The sequence below is a fragment of the Amia ocellicauda genome, chromosome 21, assembly GCF_036373705.1.
Source record: "Amia ocellicauda isolate fAmiCal2 chromosome 21, fAmiCal2.hap1, whole genome shotgun sequence".
Taxonomy (NCBI): Eukaryota; Metazoa; Chordata; class Actinopteri; order Amiiformes; family Amiidae; genus Amia; species Amia ocellicauda.
In genome coordinates, this window is record NC_089870.1 from 1,977,973 (window position 1) to 1,995,224 (window position 17,252).

At 38.7% G+C, this 17,252-nt stretch overlaps 1 protein-coding gene across 5 annotated transcripts in view; it reads right to left on the minus strand.

Annotated features, from left to right (window-relative positions):
- The window catches only part of sptb (spectrin, beta, erythrocytic), a 90,881-nt gene that overhangs the window by 64,836 nt on the left and 8,793 nt on the right, over window positions 1-17,252 (minus strand). For 3 of the 5 annotated variants that reach the window (XM_066694827.1, XM_066694824.1, XM_066694825.1), the window contains one exon: window positions 9,974-10,162. In XM_066694827.1, the coding sequence (XP_066550924.1) occupies window positions 9,974-10,121 (148 nt within the window). In that variant the 5' untranslated portion in view covers window positions 10,122-10,162. The remainder of the gene's footprint in view (window positions 1-9,973; window positions 10,163-17,252) is intronic. The other 2 variants (XM_066694826.1, XM_066694828.1) reach the window with 1 other exon arrangement.

Genomic DNA, 17,252 nt, shown 5'->3' on the forward strand with positions numbered 1-17,252 from the left:
ACATGTATCCTGAGGGAGAGAACTCCTGCAGGGTAGAGGTCAGGTGAGTCTTGATTTATGGGTACACTGCACAGTCAGAAAGCAGAGGGACACCCTGACACTGTTCTGTGATGCCCTCATGCCTGTGTAGTATGGAAATCACTAAATCACTATTCTCAGTTTCTATCAGTTCTCAAATGTTTAACATATGGCTGTTTTTGTTGTTGACTTCCCATCTCTTTCATGATTTCCCTGAGACTTGCATCCATATACTAGTGTAGGGCTTCCCATCCTTTACAGAGCATGATGGCATTTAAACTTTATTCTGCACAAGTCAGTGCAACTTTCTTTTGTCAGTGTTTGTTAATGCGGTGCCGGTGTATACTTTCAGTGTAGGCCATTTAAATACATTTGAACCCATCCTTATTTAATTTTCATGTATAGATATAGATTCATATAAAGTATATTCTATTTCATGTGTCATCAGATTACATAGACTCAATGTGTTTTTTATTTTTTTTAATAGATAGTAGTTCAATAAGTTTGTTTGCTTTTTAATGCAATGTGCTTGCAAATAATATAATTTTGTGGATCTCATAAATACATTTTATACACAAGTAAGTGTTTTTGTCAGATTTTGTTTGACAAGTTTACAGCACCACTGGAGAACCCTGACTCCATGGATATCAATTACCTGTTTCCATAAAAAATGATTGGTTGTTGTTGGAGGGGGTTGCGACTATGACTTAATTTCAAAATATCAGAAGAACCAGAGGGGCAACCATACAATTTCTGCTCAGAAGTGGTTTGGTCATATGTCTGATGCCATTGGGAAATAAAGGCTGTAAAATCTCAGGCTTGCAACTGTTGGGAATCGGTACTCTATTTAAAGTCGCTCCTTCATGATTGACCCACACGTGTGTGGGAGATTACCAGCCTCACAACAATCCCAGCAATGGCCAGTGTGGAGAGACAGCTGCTGCGATCTGTCACGGAGCAATCTGAGCAATGCAAGGGTGAGGACGCACAGTGCAATCTGGGCACTGTCAATAACTACTGACACCATCGGAGGCAAAAGACTCTTTTGCATCATGGGCTACTGTAACTGTATGTAAAGCATTAACCCGTTGTCAAGGCAGGCTTCTGCATAGCTCGGGTAGTAATAATGTACAAAAAGAACCCAGTCTATCGGTTCCGCAAACAATTCTGGCTGGAGGACCCCTTAATTAAATATGATGATGACCACTGTAATATTAATAATAAGACAAAGAAAGCAGGAAAGGTTGCTTGTAAGTTTAAAAAAGTGGAGTATGATTCTGCTATGCCTTTCTGAAGACCCCCAAGGCCAACTGTGATGACTACTATTGTTCCTAAGACAAAGGAGTGGTATTGTTGTAGCTATAAGTCTGTTTAACTCATTTCAAACAGGTGTACCACACACTACTTGAAGGTCCTGAGAAGCGGTGGTGAGGATAGTGTAGCATACAACTGCTCTAAATTGTCCATCTGGACCAACATGCTTTTATGGATTGTTTTTTAGCACTCTATTAGTCCCGTTGGGGTGTTTAAATTGTCCATTTTGGGGATAGGTGAGGTTATTATTAGTGGGCTGGAGAGAAAGTTATATACAGGGTTGGGAGGGTTACTTTTAAAAAGTATTCCGTTACAGAATATTGATTACCTTGTTTTGAAAATAATCTGTAACCTAATCCAATACATTATTCCAAGTCAGTAACATAATAAGAATACTTTTAGATTACTTTTGGAATACTTTTTTCCCTTTATTAAAAAACAAAAGCAGTTGAGTTCAAGAAGTGAAACAAAATGTACATTTTAATATGGATGACGTTTTGAAATTATTTATTTTTATCCACAGTACAAACAATTGGAATGGTAGTTAAGATCTTGTATATTTATACATTCCATTTTGTAGTAGTGTATGCATTTTTAAACAAGTTTTGATACACTTAAATTTTTTACAAACCGACATAAATCAGACATATCAATAATGAGTTAAATTGTCTTAAGAACATAAGAACATAAGAAAGTTTACAAACGAGAGGAGGCCTTTCGACCCATCGTGCTCGTTTGGTGTCCATTCATATCTAAGTGATCCAATGATCCTATCCAGTCTATTTTTAAATTTTCCCAAACTTTCAGCTTCTACTACATTGCTGGGTAGTTTATTCCAGATTGTGACTACTCTCTGTGTAAAGAAGTGTCTCCCGTTTTCTGTCTTGAATGCCTTGAAGCCCAATTTCCATTTGTGTCCCCGGGTGCGTGTGTCCCTGCTGATCTGGAAAAGCTCCTCTGGTTTGATGTGGTCGATGCCTTTCATGAATTTGAAGACTTGGATCAAGTCCCCACGTAGTCTCCTCTGTTCCAGGGTGAAAAGGTTCAGTTCCCTCAGTCTCTCTGAGTAGGACTTTCCCTTCAGACCTGGAATGAGTCTGGTTGCTCTCCTCTGAACTGCCTCTAAAGCAGCAATATCCTTCTTGAATTGTGGTGCCCAGAACTGTACACAGCATTGCAGATGAGGTCTAACTAGCGCATTGTACAGTCTTAACATTACTTCCCTTGTTTTAAATTCTACACTTTTGACAATATACCCTAGCATTCTGTTTGCCTTTTTTATTGCTTCCCCACATTGCTTGGATGGAGAAAGTGAGGAGTCCACATAGACTCCTAGGTCTTTCTCATGCGTGACGACTTCATCGTCTTTCATTGTTAAGGTCACAGAACCAGCTAGGATGCACAGGGACTATTTGTAATTTACTGCAATTACAAACTACAGATAACGTTTTTTGTTATACTATGAATGTGCTGCCGTTTTGCTTATTATGCTTTCATAAAAATATTTAATTATTAAATCGTATGTATTAAAATGTTTATTAAAATGCTTATTTTCTACTCGCATGTCAAGCATAATTGTATTATGCGCACATTAAAAAAATTAAATCTTACCTTCCAGAAGTTTTCTTAGATTTGAAGTTGAGTCCTTTAGAGCAGATCTTGCACTTTAATATTGTTCCATTTTCTTTCTTTGAAAGTGAAAAATTGCCTGTACTTCAACGAGTTAAATCCTTGCTAACACACAATGTTGCCACAATGTTGTAAAAATGAAATTTATGTTGGCACAATGTTGTAGAACTGTTTGTTACAAGCTGGGATATCATATCGCTGACTAGCAGCTTCCACTCTGCTTGCTTGTTGTACAGTGGTGCCGAATCACCTGCTCTTTGGCTAGAGACGCATAAATAAAAACAATGTTGCAAAAATACTACATGTGGGCCCCTTCAGATTCGTGCAATTTTCTTACACTTGTACACTTTCATGTAAATTACCAATACGAAATCAGTAATCTCTTACTCTTTAAAAAAAAAAGTATCGGTAATCAGAATACTCTCTGACAGGATGAACTGTAACCGGTTAATCAGTAATCTGACTACGTAACGCCGCTACTTGTATTCCATTACTCCTCAAACCTGGTCATATATGGTGCAAGTAAAGTTGCACAAGCTGTACAGTAACTTAGAACTATGTTTCAACCCATAATAAGAATTGCCATGCACCTAAGGTTTGCAGTTTCAAATCAATTATATTCGATAATGCCTGCAACCTGAGCTGAGTCCAGTGAGTTGAGAACCCTGCACAAAACCTATAAAGCAGGGAAAGGATAGAATCTCCCTAATGCACACAATAAACAGAGCAGTCTCTTTTCCCCCCACTTGTAACATACATGGTACTGGCTTAATTTGCAGAATAATGAATAGGCACCCTATTATTAATATTGAGTAGTCACCTAGTCCAATCCAATTAGGTCTGCAGAGATACCCCTGTGCATTGACAGACAGGATAAAGGGACATCACCAGGGTTACCCACTACTACCTTCAGCCATTGTCATATTGTAAACTCTTACAGATCAAATCACTTTACAGGGTTTTCAGATGTAACATAAGATATTGTAAAATCAATTATTCTAAATCTATATCTAAATCTCCTGCACTGAGCTTCTTGATATTCACTTAACACTGGAACTAGATACAGGCACTGCCATCTCAGAGGAAGCTGCAGAATCAATGCTTGTTATACTATACTCAACCCATCTACAGTGGGGGAAAAAAGTATTTGATCCCCTGCTGATTTTGTACGTTTGCCCACTGACAAATAAATGATCAGTCTATAATTTTAATGGTAGGTGTATTTTAGCAGTGAGAGACAGAATAACAACAAAAAAATCCAGAAAAATGCATTTCAAAAAAGTTATAAATTGATTTGCATGTTAAGGAGGGAAATAAGTATTTGATCCCTTCGACTTAGTACTTGGTGGCAAAACCCTTGTTGGCAATCACAGAGGTCAGACGTTTCTTGTAGTTGGCCACCAGGTTTGCACACATCTCAGGAGGGATTCTGTCCCACTCCTCTTTGCAGATCCTCTCCAAGTCATTAAGGTTTCAAGGCTGACGTTTGACAACTTGAACCTTCAGCTCCCTCCACAGATTTTCTATGGGATTAAGGTCTGGAGACTGGCTAGGCCACTCCAGGACCTTAATCTGCTTCTTCTTGAGCCACTCCTTTGTTGCCTTGGCTGTGTGTTTTGGCTCATTGTCATGCTGGAATCCCCATCCCCGACCCATTTTCAATGCCCTGGATGAGGGAAGGAGGTTCTCACCCAAGATTTGATGATACATGGCCCCGTCCATCATCCCTTTGATGCGGTGCAGCTGTCCTGTCCCCTTAGCAGAAAAACGCCCCCAAAGCATAATGTTTCCACCTCCATGTTTGACGGTGGGGATGGTGTTCTTGGGGTCATTCCTCCTCCTCCAAAAATGGCAAGTTGAGTTGATGCCAAAGAGCTTGATTTAGGTCTCATCTGACCACAACACTTTCACCCAGTTGTCACCTTCTCACCAAGCTGCTTGGCGATGGTCTTGTAGCCCATTCCAGCCTTGTGTAGGTCTACAATCTTGTCCCTGACATCCTTGGACAGCTTTTTGGTGGAGAGTTTGGAATCTGATTGATTGATTGCTTCTGTGGACAGGTGTCTTTTATACAGGTAACGAGCTGAGATTAGGAGCACTCCCTTTAAGAGAGTGCTACTAATCTCAGCTCGTTACCTGTATAAAAGACACCTGGGAGCCAGAAATCTTGCTGACTGTTGGGGATCAAATACTTATTTCCCTCATTAACATGCAAATCAATGTATAACTTTTTTGAAATGCGTTTTTCTGGATTTTTTTGCTGTTATTCTGCCTCTCATTGTTAAAATACACCTACCATTAAAATTATAGACTGATCATTTCTTTGTCAGTGGGCAAACGTACAAAATCAGCAAGGGATCAAATACTTTTTTTCCCTCACTGTATGTACTATTGGGATTAACCCAGTCATACAAATATGAAGAAATAGGTAGCGTGGATAAGTGCTTTTGGCACTTGTTCACTGAACACTGAAGTGACTAATAACAGAATCTTGCTACAATTCTCACTGATGCAAAGACAAGCAGCTAAATTGAGTTAGACAATCTGCCATCCCTGGATTGGATTACACTAAAGAGGCTGGTTGGCTGAGCTAATGTCTCATTAGTGGAAACAAAATGTATCTGCAAATGGAGTCGATAGAGAGCAACAGAGAGCAGTGAGTATAATTAATAATTTATAAGTCTAACTTTAAAACACAGATTATACTGTAGAATGGTTGGCTTGGAGACAGGCAACTTTAAAAAGAATCACTGCGTCAAAGTTTTCTGGGAAGGCTTGCATATACTTTGCCAAATCTGAAAACGATATGGAAAAATAATACAAGGTAATTAGCATGGGTTTAAAAAGCAAGAGCTTTTTAAAGGTATTTTGTGTTGGATTGGTTCAAACACTCTTATCTAAAAACACTCTTATTGTAAAAACAGATTTTACATGCCACCGACTAAAAAGCTGCCCGTCTTATTTTGTTGTAGATATCTGGTAATGCAACCATTACATTCATTGGTGTCTAAAAATATGTTAAAGAACCAAAAACTCAAAACAATATTTAATGCATATGTAGCCTATGCATTTCAGAGCTCCCCACTCGGGTTTCGAACTGCGCACCACGGGCGTACCTCCGAGCGGTCCGCACTGCAGCAACTCCAGCACAGTAGAGTGCAAAGCCCACTACGCCAAAAGACCAGGGCTATGTCCAAAACCACATACCACATATACTACGTACTAAAGTTACACTGAAGTATGTACTTCAGAAGTATGTTAAGATTGTAGATTAATAGAAAGCACGAATTTGGACGCACTAATTATGTAATCAAATCACGCTGTGTTGAACTTTCCCTTTGCGGATTAATGACGACTTCCTGTAAACAAAACACTGCTGTAAATTTAAAATTTCTGGTGACAATTTTTTTACACTGATATAAATAATTCTTAACATACCTAGCCTATCTGTACAGTTTTTGCTGCTTACACTTGAAAATTGAGTTGTCTGCCAATTTCACAGACATGAAATGACAACATCAAGTGATTGAAAAGAGTCCAGTGCTACCATACTTTGTTTTTCGAATCAGAAGAAGTATCCATCCGGATACTTTTTGCATACTATTATATTCATACTGTGTATTGGGACGTACTACTAATGGTGGCATAATGGTATGCGGTTTTGGACGCAGCCCAGATGTCTCCTGATGCAGGAGGCTTAACACTGTACTGATTTAGAGGGGTTACGTAACTTGTAACGTGCTCATTAATTTTTAACGAATGAGCCCCATTACACATACCTGTTCAACATCACAAGAAACATATAACAGTGCATCAGGACATTGTACAGGGTGATTTTTTTTATTAATTTGACCATGCAATTTTTTTAACCCTTGAATATCTCTGAACCAAACTTCTAGGAGACATTAGAAAATTTGTTTCGTAACATTAGACATTAGTTACAGTGGGGGAAAAAAGTATTTGATCCCCTGCTGATTTTGTATGTTTGCCCACTGACAAAGAAATGATCAGTCTATAATTTTAATGGTAGGTGTATTTTAACAGTGAGAGACAGAATAACAACAAAAAAATCCAGAAAAACGCATTTCAAAAATGTTATAAATTGATTTGCATGTTAATGAGGGAAATAAGTATTTGACCCCTTTGACTTAGTACTTGGTGGCAAAACCCTTGTTGGCAATCACAGAGGTCAGACGTTTCTTGTAGTTGGCCACCAGGTTTGCACACATCTCAGGAGGAATTTTGTCCCACTCCTCTTTGCAGATCCTCTCCAAGTCATTAAGGTTTCGAGGCTGACGTTTGGCAACTCGAACCTTCAGCTCCCTCCACAGATTTTCTATGGGATTAAGGTCTGGAGACTGGCTAGGCCACTCCAGGACCTTAATGTGCTTCTTCTTGAGCCACTCCTTTGTTGCCTTGGCTGTGTGTTTTGGGTCATTGTCATGCTGGAATACCCATCCACGACCCAGACCGAGGGAGACTGACAGTTATTTTGTGTTTCTTCCATTTGCGAATAATCACACCAACTGTTGTCACCTTCTCACCAAGCTGCTTGGCGATGGTCTTGTAGCCCATTCCAGCCTTGTGTAGGTCTACAATCTTGTCCCTGACATCCTTGGACAGCTCTTTGGTCTTGGCCATGGTGGAGAGTTTGGAATCTGATTGATTGATTGCTTCTGTGGACAGGTGTCTTTTATACAGGTAACGAGCTGAGATTAGGAGCACTCCCTTTAAGAGAGTGCTCCTAAATCTCAGTTCGTTACCTGTATAAAAGACATCTGGGAGACAGACATCTTGCAGATTGATAGGGGATCAAATACTTATGTCCCTCATTAACATGCAAATCAATTTATAACTTTTTTGAAATGTGTTTTTCTGGATTATTTTGTTGTTATTCTGTCTCTCACTGTTAAAATACACCTACCATTAAAATTATAGACTGATCATTTTTTGTCAGTGGCAAACGTACAAAATCAGCAAGGGATCAAATACTTTTTCCCCCCACTGTATGTGAATAAACAGAATGCTTCCTTCTGTGGTTACAAAATCCACATATACAGTTAGGTCCATAAATATTTGGACAGTGATACAATTGTCATCATTTTGGCTCTGTATGCCAACACAATGGATTTGAAAGGAAACAAGATGTGCTTTAAGTGTAGATTTTCATCTTTAATTTGAAGTTGGGTGAACGTTTGTATATGTGTTCCCCCCAATTTTAGTGGCTCAAAAGTAATCAACAAACTAACATAATCATGAATTCAATTGTGAGTTTCAATACTTAGTTGCAAATCCATTGCAGTCAATGACTGCCTGAAGTCTGGAACCCACAGACATCACCAGATGCTGGGTTTCTTCCCTGGTGATGCTCTGTCAGGTCTGTACTGCAGCTGTCTTTAGTTCCTACTTGTTCTTGGGGCATTTTGCCTTCAGTTTTGCCTTCATTGTCCATCTGCACTGTGAAGTGCCGTCCAATGAGTTTTGAAGCATTTGGCTGAATCTGAGCAGATAATATAGCCCTAAACACTGCAGAATTCATCCTGCTGCTTTTGTCAGCAGTCACATCATTAATAAATACAAGGGAACCAGTTCCCTTTGCAGCTATACATGCCCATGCCATAACATGCTTCGGATCATGAGCAGTTCCTTCCCTTCTCCATACTCTTCTCTTCCCATAATTCTGGTACAAGTTGATCTCTGTCTCCTCTGTCCATAGGATGTTGTTCCAGAACTGTGCAGGGTTCTTTAGATGTTTTTTGGCAAACTCTAATCTGGTCTTCCTGTTTTTGGGGCTTACCAAAGGTTTCCATCTTGTGGTAAACCCTCTGTATTTACTCTGGTGAAGTTTTGTTGACTTTGACACAGAGATGCCTACCTCCTGGATGGTGTTCTTGATCTGGCCAACTGTTGTGAAGGGGTTTTTCTTCACCAGGGAAATAATTCTTCTGTCATCCACCACAGTTGTTTTCCGTGGTCTTCCAGGCCTTTTGGTGTTTCTGGACTCACCAGTGCAAATAGTTGAATTGGCCACAGCTAATGTTTTTGCAATCTCTCTGATTGGTTTGTTTTGATTTCTCAGCCTAATGATGGCTTGCTTCACTTGCAGTGGCAGCTCTTTGAACTTCATATTGAGGGTTAACAGCAACAGATTACAAATGCAAATGCCGCACTTGAAATCAAATCTAGACCTTTTATCTGCTTACCTGTAATTGAACTAATGAGGGAATAACACATACCTGGCCATGGAACAGCTGAGACAGCTGAGCAGCCCCTAAAATTGGGTGGACCACATATAAATATGGGTGTAATTCCTACACCATTCACCCAATTTAGATGTAATTACCCTCAAATTAAAGATGAAAGTCTACACTTAAAGCACATCTTGATTGTTTCCTTTTAAATCCATTGTGGTGGTGTACAGAGCCAAAATGTTGACAATTGTGTTACTGTCCAAATATTTATGGAACTAACTGTATGTTGATTGACAATACTGCGTATCCTCAAGGAGTTACAGTGTGGTGTACCCTTTCCAGCACTGGCATATTCAGAAGTTTACCTTGATGTTTTGAATCTTTTCCTTGTCTCATGTGATAAGGTAGTTATATTGTTGTATATATAATCTTCACTGATTCTTTGCATTATTGGTCTTTTATGTAATTTCACAAAGAGGAGGAGGACATATTGAATGTGTTTCATATTAATATCTGTATTTCCTATATGTCCATGTACTACTAGTCAATGAATAATGATAGGTGTACTGATTGTTTTAATTTTGTGAGTAACTGAAATGGTTCAGTGAATACAAAAATGTACATTTTAATTTTGGGTTTGCTCAATTTCTACCATGTGGATTTCTGCAGTGGGCTGAATAGCCTTCTGTAGTGTTCCTTATATATTGATCTTGGTATTTGCAGAGTTTGTTCAAATGTTTTTTCTTGATGATCTGTACCCCGATTTCATCAGGTTTTTATATTAGTAGCACATAAATAGTATAAAGTGGAGTGGAGCTCACCAGCCAGCGCCTTGATGCGGGACCTCTCGAAGAGCCTGGCTGAGCTGTTGTCATTGTCCAGCTCCTCGTCGCTGAGCTCAAAGCGCGTGTTGATGTGGGTGTACTGCTGCTGGATCTCCACATTGTCAAAATCTGTGGTGGACGTCATCCTGCTGAAATTGGGCTCCTCTATGAATCAACAGGCCTCTGCTGGGGGCACAAATGTAAAAATATAAATAAAAAATAAATCTTAATAAATTACAAATTAGTTCTGTAACTTTCCATAAAGAAACATGGTGTTTCTGAGGGGCTGTGTAAAAAGTCTGATTTGTCATCTAAGCAATTAATAAACAGTGAAGGCGTAGGTTAATGGGGGGACTTTATGAAAGACGCGGTCATTCATAGATGTTATTTACGAGGTGTACAGGTGAAATCACGCATCCCCCTTTGACATGTTCTGCCCTCTTGACCCTCCCTCCCCCCAGTGGGGGCAGAACACCCATTGGTAAATATCTTACCAATTGGATCATCTTGCAGTGTTGAATGCAATGCAACACAATACAGACATTAATTTAAAGCATTCCCAATGCAGCTGAGAAAACACTAACTCTAGTTAAACTCTAGTTGCTATGCCAAATGATGTCTAAATAAAAAAATGGAGCACATTTAGTTTTGCCCAGTAAATCCCCGCAACTTAGAATGGCCATATTAAACCTCCTCCCATCTGGCAGGCCACAGGACATCTTGTAAGTCTTATAATCTCCATGCCTTGCCAGATTTCCTTTCCTGCTCATGTAACTAATCAGCAGATGTTATCAGGCTCATGATTTTCCTGCCTGTCTGTAAGAGAAGTCGATATTCTAATACAGCTGTGCAATGCAGTAGATGATATGTATCGAGTTTGTAGCACATGAACAAAAAAGGAAGGGAAAGGGTGTATACTGTTGAAATGTTTCAGGGAAATATTTCAGGATGCAGCTCTGAAGGGAAATAAGGAAAGAGGGCAAGTCGATCACTAAATCTGTGGAACCACTGTGATTCACCCTTCTTGGCCTTCAAAAATGTAATTTGTAAGAAGAGTACTTCATCCCCCCCAAAAAATACATTTATTTCTGTTTCTTGAAGGTTTACAAACAATTAAACAACAACAAAAATAATAATTTCATTCAAAAAAGAGAACTTCACTAAAAACCCCAATCAAACAAAATTAAATCTACAGGATATGCCAGTCTTGTAGGCTCTAAACTTCATGACGATCATTTGGCTTTGTTTGTGAAGGCTTGTAAGACCCCACCCCTCATCCCAAATGGCGCGCTTGAAACTGCAGTATAATGGCCACACAGAGCTTGCTGGGGTAGGGGGAGTCTGCTTCTTAGAATGCCCATGGAAGGTGAGGGTGTCTGATAAGTGTATCTCTACATTGCTGGCTGCCTTGGAAATTGATTATCACAGTAGGGCAACTGTAGCACTCTCCTCAGTGGGGCTGTCAGTGCTGAGTTACTTGCAAACCTTACCTCACTGATCTAGCAATGTTTCCTGCACTGTTCACCTACATATTTCAAAGGCATACCATTTATATAAGAAAGCATACTAAAGCATTGTGAGGAGTTCTCATGATCACATGTATAAGCCCAAACCCCTAACCCCATCTAACTCTAACCTTGTTATACATGTGATTAACAGTTAAAGTGCATAAGGTATTTATGTGTTATCCCTAAGGCACACATCCATCAATTCATTAAGAATGTTAGAATTACATTTTCATTCTTTTGATGAATTTATTATCCAAGGTAGACAAAATGTTTGAATTTTGGTGTATCCATTGATTCATTCAACATTAAATGAATTTGTTGAAACAAATGTATTTGTTGAAACATTGGTTCATTTAAAGTCCAGTTTTATTACTTGCATCTGAGAGTTCTTGAGATTTTGCTAATATGATGATATCATTGGCAAATAGTAAGTTGTTGAAGTAAGCTATTTTTAAACTGACTCCTTTTTCTTGCAAGTTCAAAGTCTTGAACACTTCTTCAAAAGTTGCTGTGAAGAACATAAGAAAGTTTCCAAATGGCCACATAGCTGGGGAGTTTGTTCAAGATTGTAACAACTCTCTGTGTGAAGAAGTGTCTCCTGTTTCCTGTCTTGAATGCCTTTAAGACCAATTTCCATCTGTGGAGCCACCTATTTTAGTATAATCTGCAAATTTGACAAGTTTGCTAACTATCCCTGAGTCCAGGTCATTAAAACAGATTAAAAAAGCACAGGGCCTAATACTGATCAATGTGGAACATCACTAACAACCTCACTCCAGTTAGAAAGCAACTACTCTTATTGACACCCACCCAATTAATAATCCATTTACATTACCCTGAAGGCCTCTACAGCTTCCAATTTTAGTTTCAGTCTTTGGTGTGGAACCTTATCAAAAGCTTTCTGAAAATCTAAGTATATCATATCATATGCTTTCACATAATCTACAGCTGCAGTTGCATGTTCAAAAAACTCTAATACATTAGTAAGGCATGATGTTGACTATCATCACGAATGTGGTTTTCATTAAGATTCTCCTCTAATTTCTGTCTAATAATTTTTTCAAAAGTTTTAGAAGTAATGTCGGTGAGACTGATTAGTCTGTAACTTCCTAGCTCAGTGTTGTCCCCTTTCTTGTGGATTGGTATGACATTTGCTGTCTTCCAGTCATGTGGCACATCCCCTGTTCTAAGTGTCATTTGGAATACTGGAGTTAGTGGCCTATAAATTATTTCCACTAATTTCTTTAAGTACTATTGTAAATATGCCATCTGTCCCAGGTAATTTGTTAGTTTTTAATTCTGCTAGTCCTTTAGTACCTCCCCTTCATTTATCCGTATCGGTCTTAAGAGTTTGACTTGACTGATTATTTACCTGTGGCATGTTATCTGTTTTTCCTGTTGTAAACACCTCTGTAAAATACTAATTTAGAACATTTGCCACATCTTGTTTGTTTTTGAAGATATTTCCTTTTTTAGTCTTTATCTGTTTCACTTCCTCCTTTATTGACCTCTTGCTGTTATAGTATTGAAAAAAGCCCTTTGCATTAGTTTTAGCTCCAAGAGCTGTTTCTTTTCATTACACTCATTGCTTTCCTGATCCCTTTCTTAAGATCTCTTTGCAGTTCTATATATTCTTTGTATTGTATTTTGTCTCTGTCCCTTTTGTATGCACTACACAACATTTTCTTTGTCTTGATTTTTTTTTTTTTTGCGTCATTCTATTAAACCATTTTGGCCAATGTTTTTTGGTCCTCAACTTGATCCTGAGCCTCTAGTAGTATATTTTTGAAATATAAACATCCATTTTCGACTGAATCAGTCCTGAATACATTGTAAAATGCAACATCTTTCTGACTCTGAATTGTGTGGTCTGTAACACACTCCAATGACTAATCCCCCAAACGTTTAGCCTACAAAGATCCTGTTTCATTAGCAGTATCTAATTTGAGTTCCTCTGCCTCAATGTCATTTCTGATATATAATGCTACTGCTATAATATTATATCTTCAGTAATAGGTTTCACAGCTCAATGTTTACTTTTTATTTGAGGCCTTCACTGTAGTTCGTATTTTCTTCATGAGTTCTCTTGTATCTTGCGAGATCTTTTGATCTTCTTGTGATGTATTAAGTCCTCAAAATTCTCGTGCAATTTTCTATGATGCCATTCATTATTTCATCACACAACTGTGATGCATCTAGGTCTTCTTGTTGGTCATTAAGTAAACTAAATTGTTCTTCAATTTTAATTTTATGGCTGTATGGCTATTTAAGGGAGAAGAATTATTCTGGATCAATAAGAGCCTTTATTTATACCAATCAAGCCATTAGCAATGAATGCAAAGTAATTATTCTGGTTGAAATGCTTTTATTATTTACTGGTGTAGCTAACCTAATACAAAAATTGGAAAACAACAACATGATGAGACCTCAACAGGTTAATATGGATATGGAGACAAGAATGAAATTGGTGACAGATTATTGGAATTTGCAGACAATGCAAATATTTTGATCACAAATTCTCTTCCAAGAAAAAGCCAACAAAAAAATGGACCTGGAGAAGTCCTAATGGAAGAAATAGTGAAATACACTCACCTAAAGGATTATTAGGAACACCTGTTCAATTTCTCATTAATGCAATTATCTAACCAACCAATCACATGGCAGTTGCTTCAATGCATTTAGGGGTGTGGTCCTGGTCAAGACAATCTCCTGAACTCCAAACTGAATGTCTGAATGGGAAAGAAAGGTGATTTAAGCAATTTTGAGCCTGGCATGGTTGTTGGTGCCAGACGGGCCGGTCTGAGTATTTCACAGTCTGCTCAGTTACTGGGATTTTCACGCACAACCATTTCTAGGGTTTACAAAGAATGATGTGAAAAGGGAAAAACATCCAGTATGCGGCAGTCCTGTGGGCGAAAATGCCTTGTTGATGCTAGAGGTCAGAGGAGAATGGGCCGACTGATTCAAGCTGATAGAAGAGCAACTTTGACTGAAATAACCACTCGTTACAACCGAGGTATGCAGCAAAGCATTTGTGAAGCCACAACACGTACAACCTTGAGGCGGATGGGCTACAACAGCAGAAGACCCCACCGGGTACCACTCATCTCCACTACAAATAGGAAAAAGAGGCTACAATTTGCACAAGCTCACCAAAATTGGACAGTTGAAGACTGGAAAAATGTTGCCTGGTCTGATGAGTCTCGATTACTGTTGAGACATTCAGATGGTAGAGTCAGAATTTGGCGTAAACAGAATGAGAACATGGATCCATCATGCCTTGTTACCACTGTGCAGGCTGGTGGTGGTGGTGTAATGGTGTGGGGGATGTTTTCTTGGCACACTTTAGGCCCCTTAGTGCCAATTGGGCATCGTTTAAATGCCACGGCCTACCTGAGCATTGTTTCTGACCATGTCAATCCCTTTATGACCACCATGTACCCATCCTCTGATGGCTACTTCCAGCAGGATAATGCACCATGTCACAAAGGTCGAATCATTTCAAATTGGTTTCTTGAACATGACAATGATTTCACTGTACTAAACTGGCCCCCACAGTCACCAGATCTCAACCCAATAGAGCATCTTTGGGATGTGGTGGAACGGGAGATTCGTGCCCTGGATGTGCATCCCACAAATCTCCATCAACTGCAAGATGCTATCCTATCAATATGGGCCAACATTTCTAAAGAATGCTTTCACCACCTTGTTGAATCAATGCCACGTAGAATTAAGGCAGTTCTGAAGGCGAAAGGGGGTCAAACACAGTATTAGTATGGTGTTCCTAATAATCCTTTAGGTGAGTGTAGATTACATCTTAATGAACCATAAACATATAATAGAAGACTGCACGGTTTTCAACAGATTTAATACTGTAAACAACCACAGAATGATTCGATGCAGAATTCATCAGAAGTGGAAAGAAGAAACCAAGAACCCAATGAACAAAACAAACAAATCAATCTACATCATAACCATCAGAAATATATAGATAGATCAAATCAATTTGAAACACGTTGGGTAAGGCTTCATTCAGCAGTGGATAGATATAGGCTGATATATTATGTACTGTTGTGTCTAACTCACAAATTATTCTATATTAAAAAGCCAATTCTCCTTCTACTTAACTTCATGCAGATGAGAATGGTAACAAATGCATTAATATATTCATATGTGTAGACTGCTAATTTATTATGTGTTAACTGTAGCACATCATTTTTTATCCACAAACAATGTACAGAATATAGCACTGAACTGACAAAATACATCTGATGTGTAAGTGACTTTACTTCCATATCAGACTGTTGTTGTCAGGTTGGCTGGACACACCTTCTTAGCAGCTTGTAGTAAGACCACGACAGCATGTTCTCAGGACACACTATTACTAGAAACAATTTAAAAATCAGGAATTCACTGAGCTAGAAATTGATCGGTTATTGCTCAAAGCTGCCTCCTTCAGAATTAAACCCTGAGAGTAATTTAAAAAAAGCCAAGGAAATTAATGGCAACAGCTCTGCCCCCACCACAGTTGCTGTGCTTCCTTCTGAAGTCCAATGCTTGACTTAAATATCTCAGCAACTGCAGGTTCAGCAGCAGCTGCCAGGCCCTCTGTCTCTGTATTTTTTATACAACTATGTTAAACAAGGAATTGGTCCCAGTGTAGTGTGGTACTCTGGCACATAGAATATACAGTACACAGTAAGGTCCGATTGTGTTAGTCTACAGTATTTGCCACACTAAAGACATTTAAGCATTTATATATGTGCTTTTATATATAGCAGTCTCCTTACTTGACATTGAAAAGTATTCTGTCTGGTGTTTACAAAGTTTTTATTCAACTTTTTATCAGAAAGGATAAAATATGAACCCCCTCCACAGAAGTGGAATTGTAACTGTGAATGCTCCTGTAATATATTTGAAGCTTATTTCAATATGCACAAGCTCTACATTTAATTTCTTCAAAGACTGCTTTACAATTGGAAACTGAAAGCTGGATGACAGAGAGACTTATGAAATGAAATTTTCCATAATTCCACCTCACTACTAGCCCTGCCTAGACGGACACGACAGATAGAAAACACTACAAAGTATTTTCTACTCGTGATCAGGGAGGCCCTGTAAGTCAGCTGTTATCACTGTCAGTCTCCAAGCTGCTGCTGCAGGAGAAAGTCTGTTTCTGATCATGCCATTGCAGCCCTGGGGGTCTTTATCAGGCCACAGCAGGTCTGTTTTATCTGGGTCCTGACACACTCTGCACTCCACTCCACCCTTGCAGGGAATCCCCTTATCAGTGGAGATGACCCTTCAAGGCTCTCCCTCAACACAGCCACAATAATGAACTGACTGCAACCACTCCCACCCTCCCCCAGCCACGTCATCTTACATGCTACTGTTGCACTGCATTGACATCATCAGGACTGAGCAGTTCCGCCCTTATTAACAATTACTATGGTGAATTTGCCTAGTTATATTGCTGGAGTTTTTTCTCCCCACAAGTTGCTGATACTAATTTAACTTGCTTTAATGATGTACTTACTGGTTTCGGTTAATTTATTCATTTATTTTTTAATACCATGTTTTCAATTTGACTTATATTCTTGGGTTAATGAAACCATGACAATTTTATAATAATTAATGTTGATCAGAGTTATCAAAGTTATCCATAAATGTTGACTGTTTACAAACACACACACAAATATATATATATATATATATATATATATGTCTGGTCTATTAACCCACAGCCAAAACATTTATTAAAAAAAGTA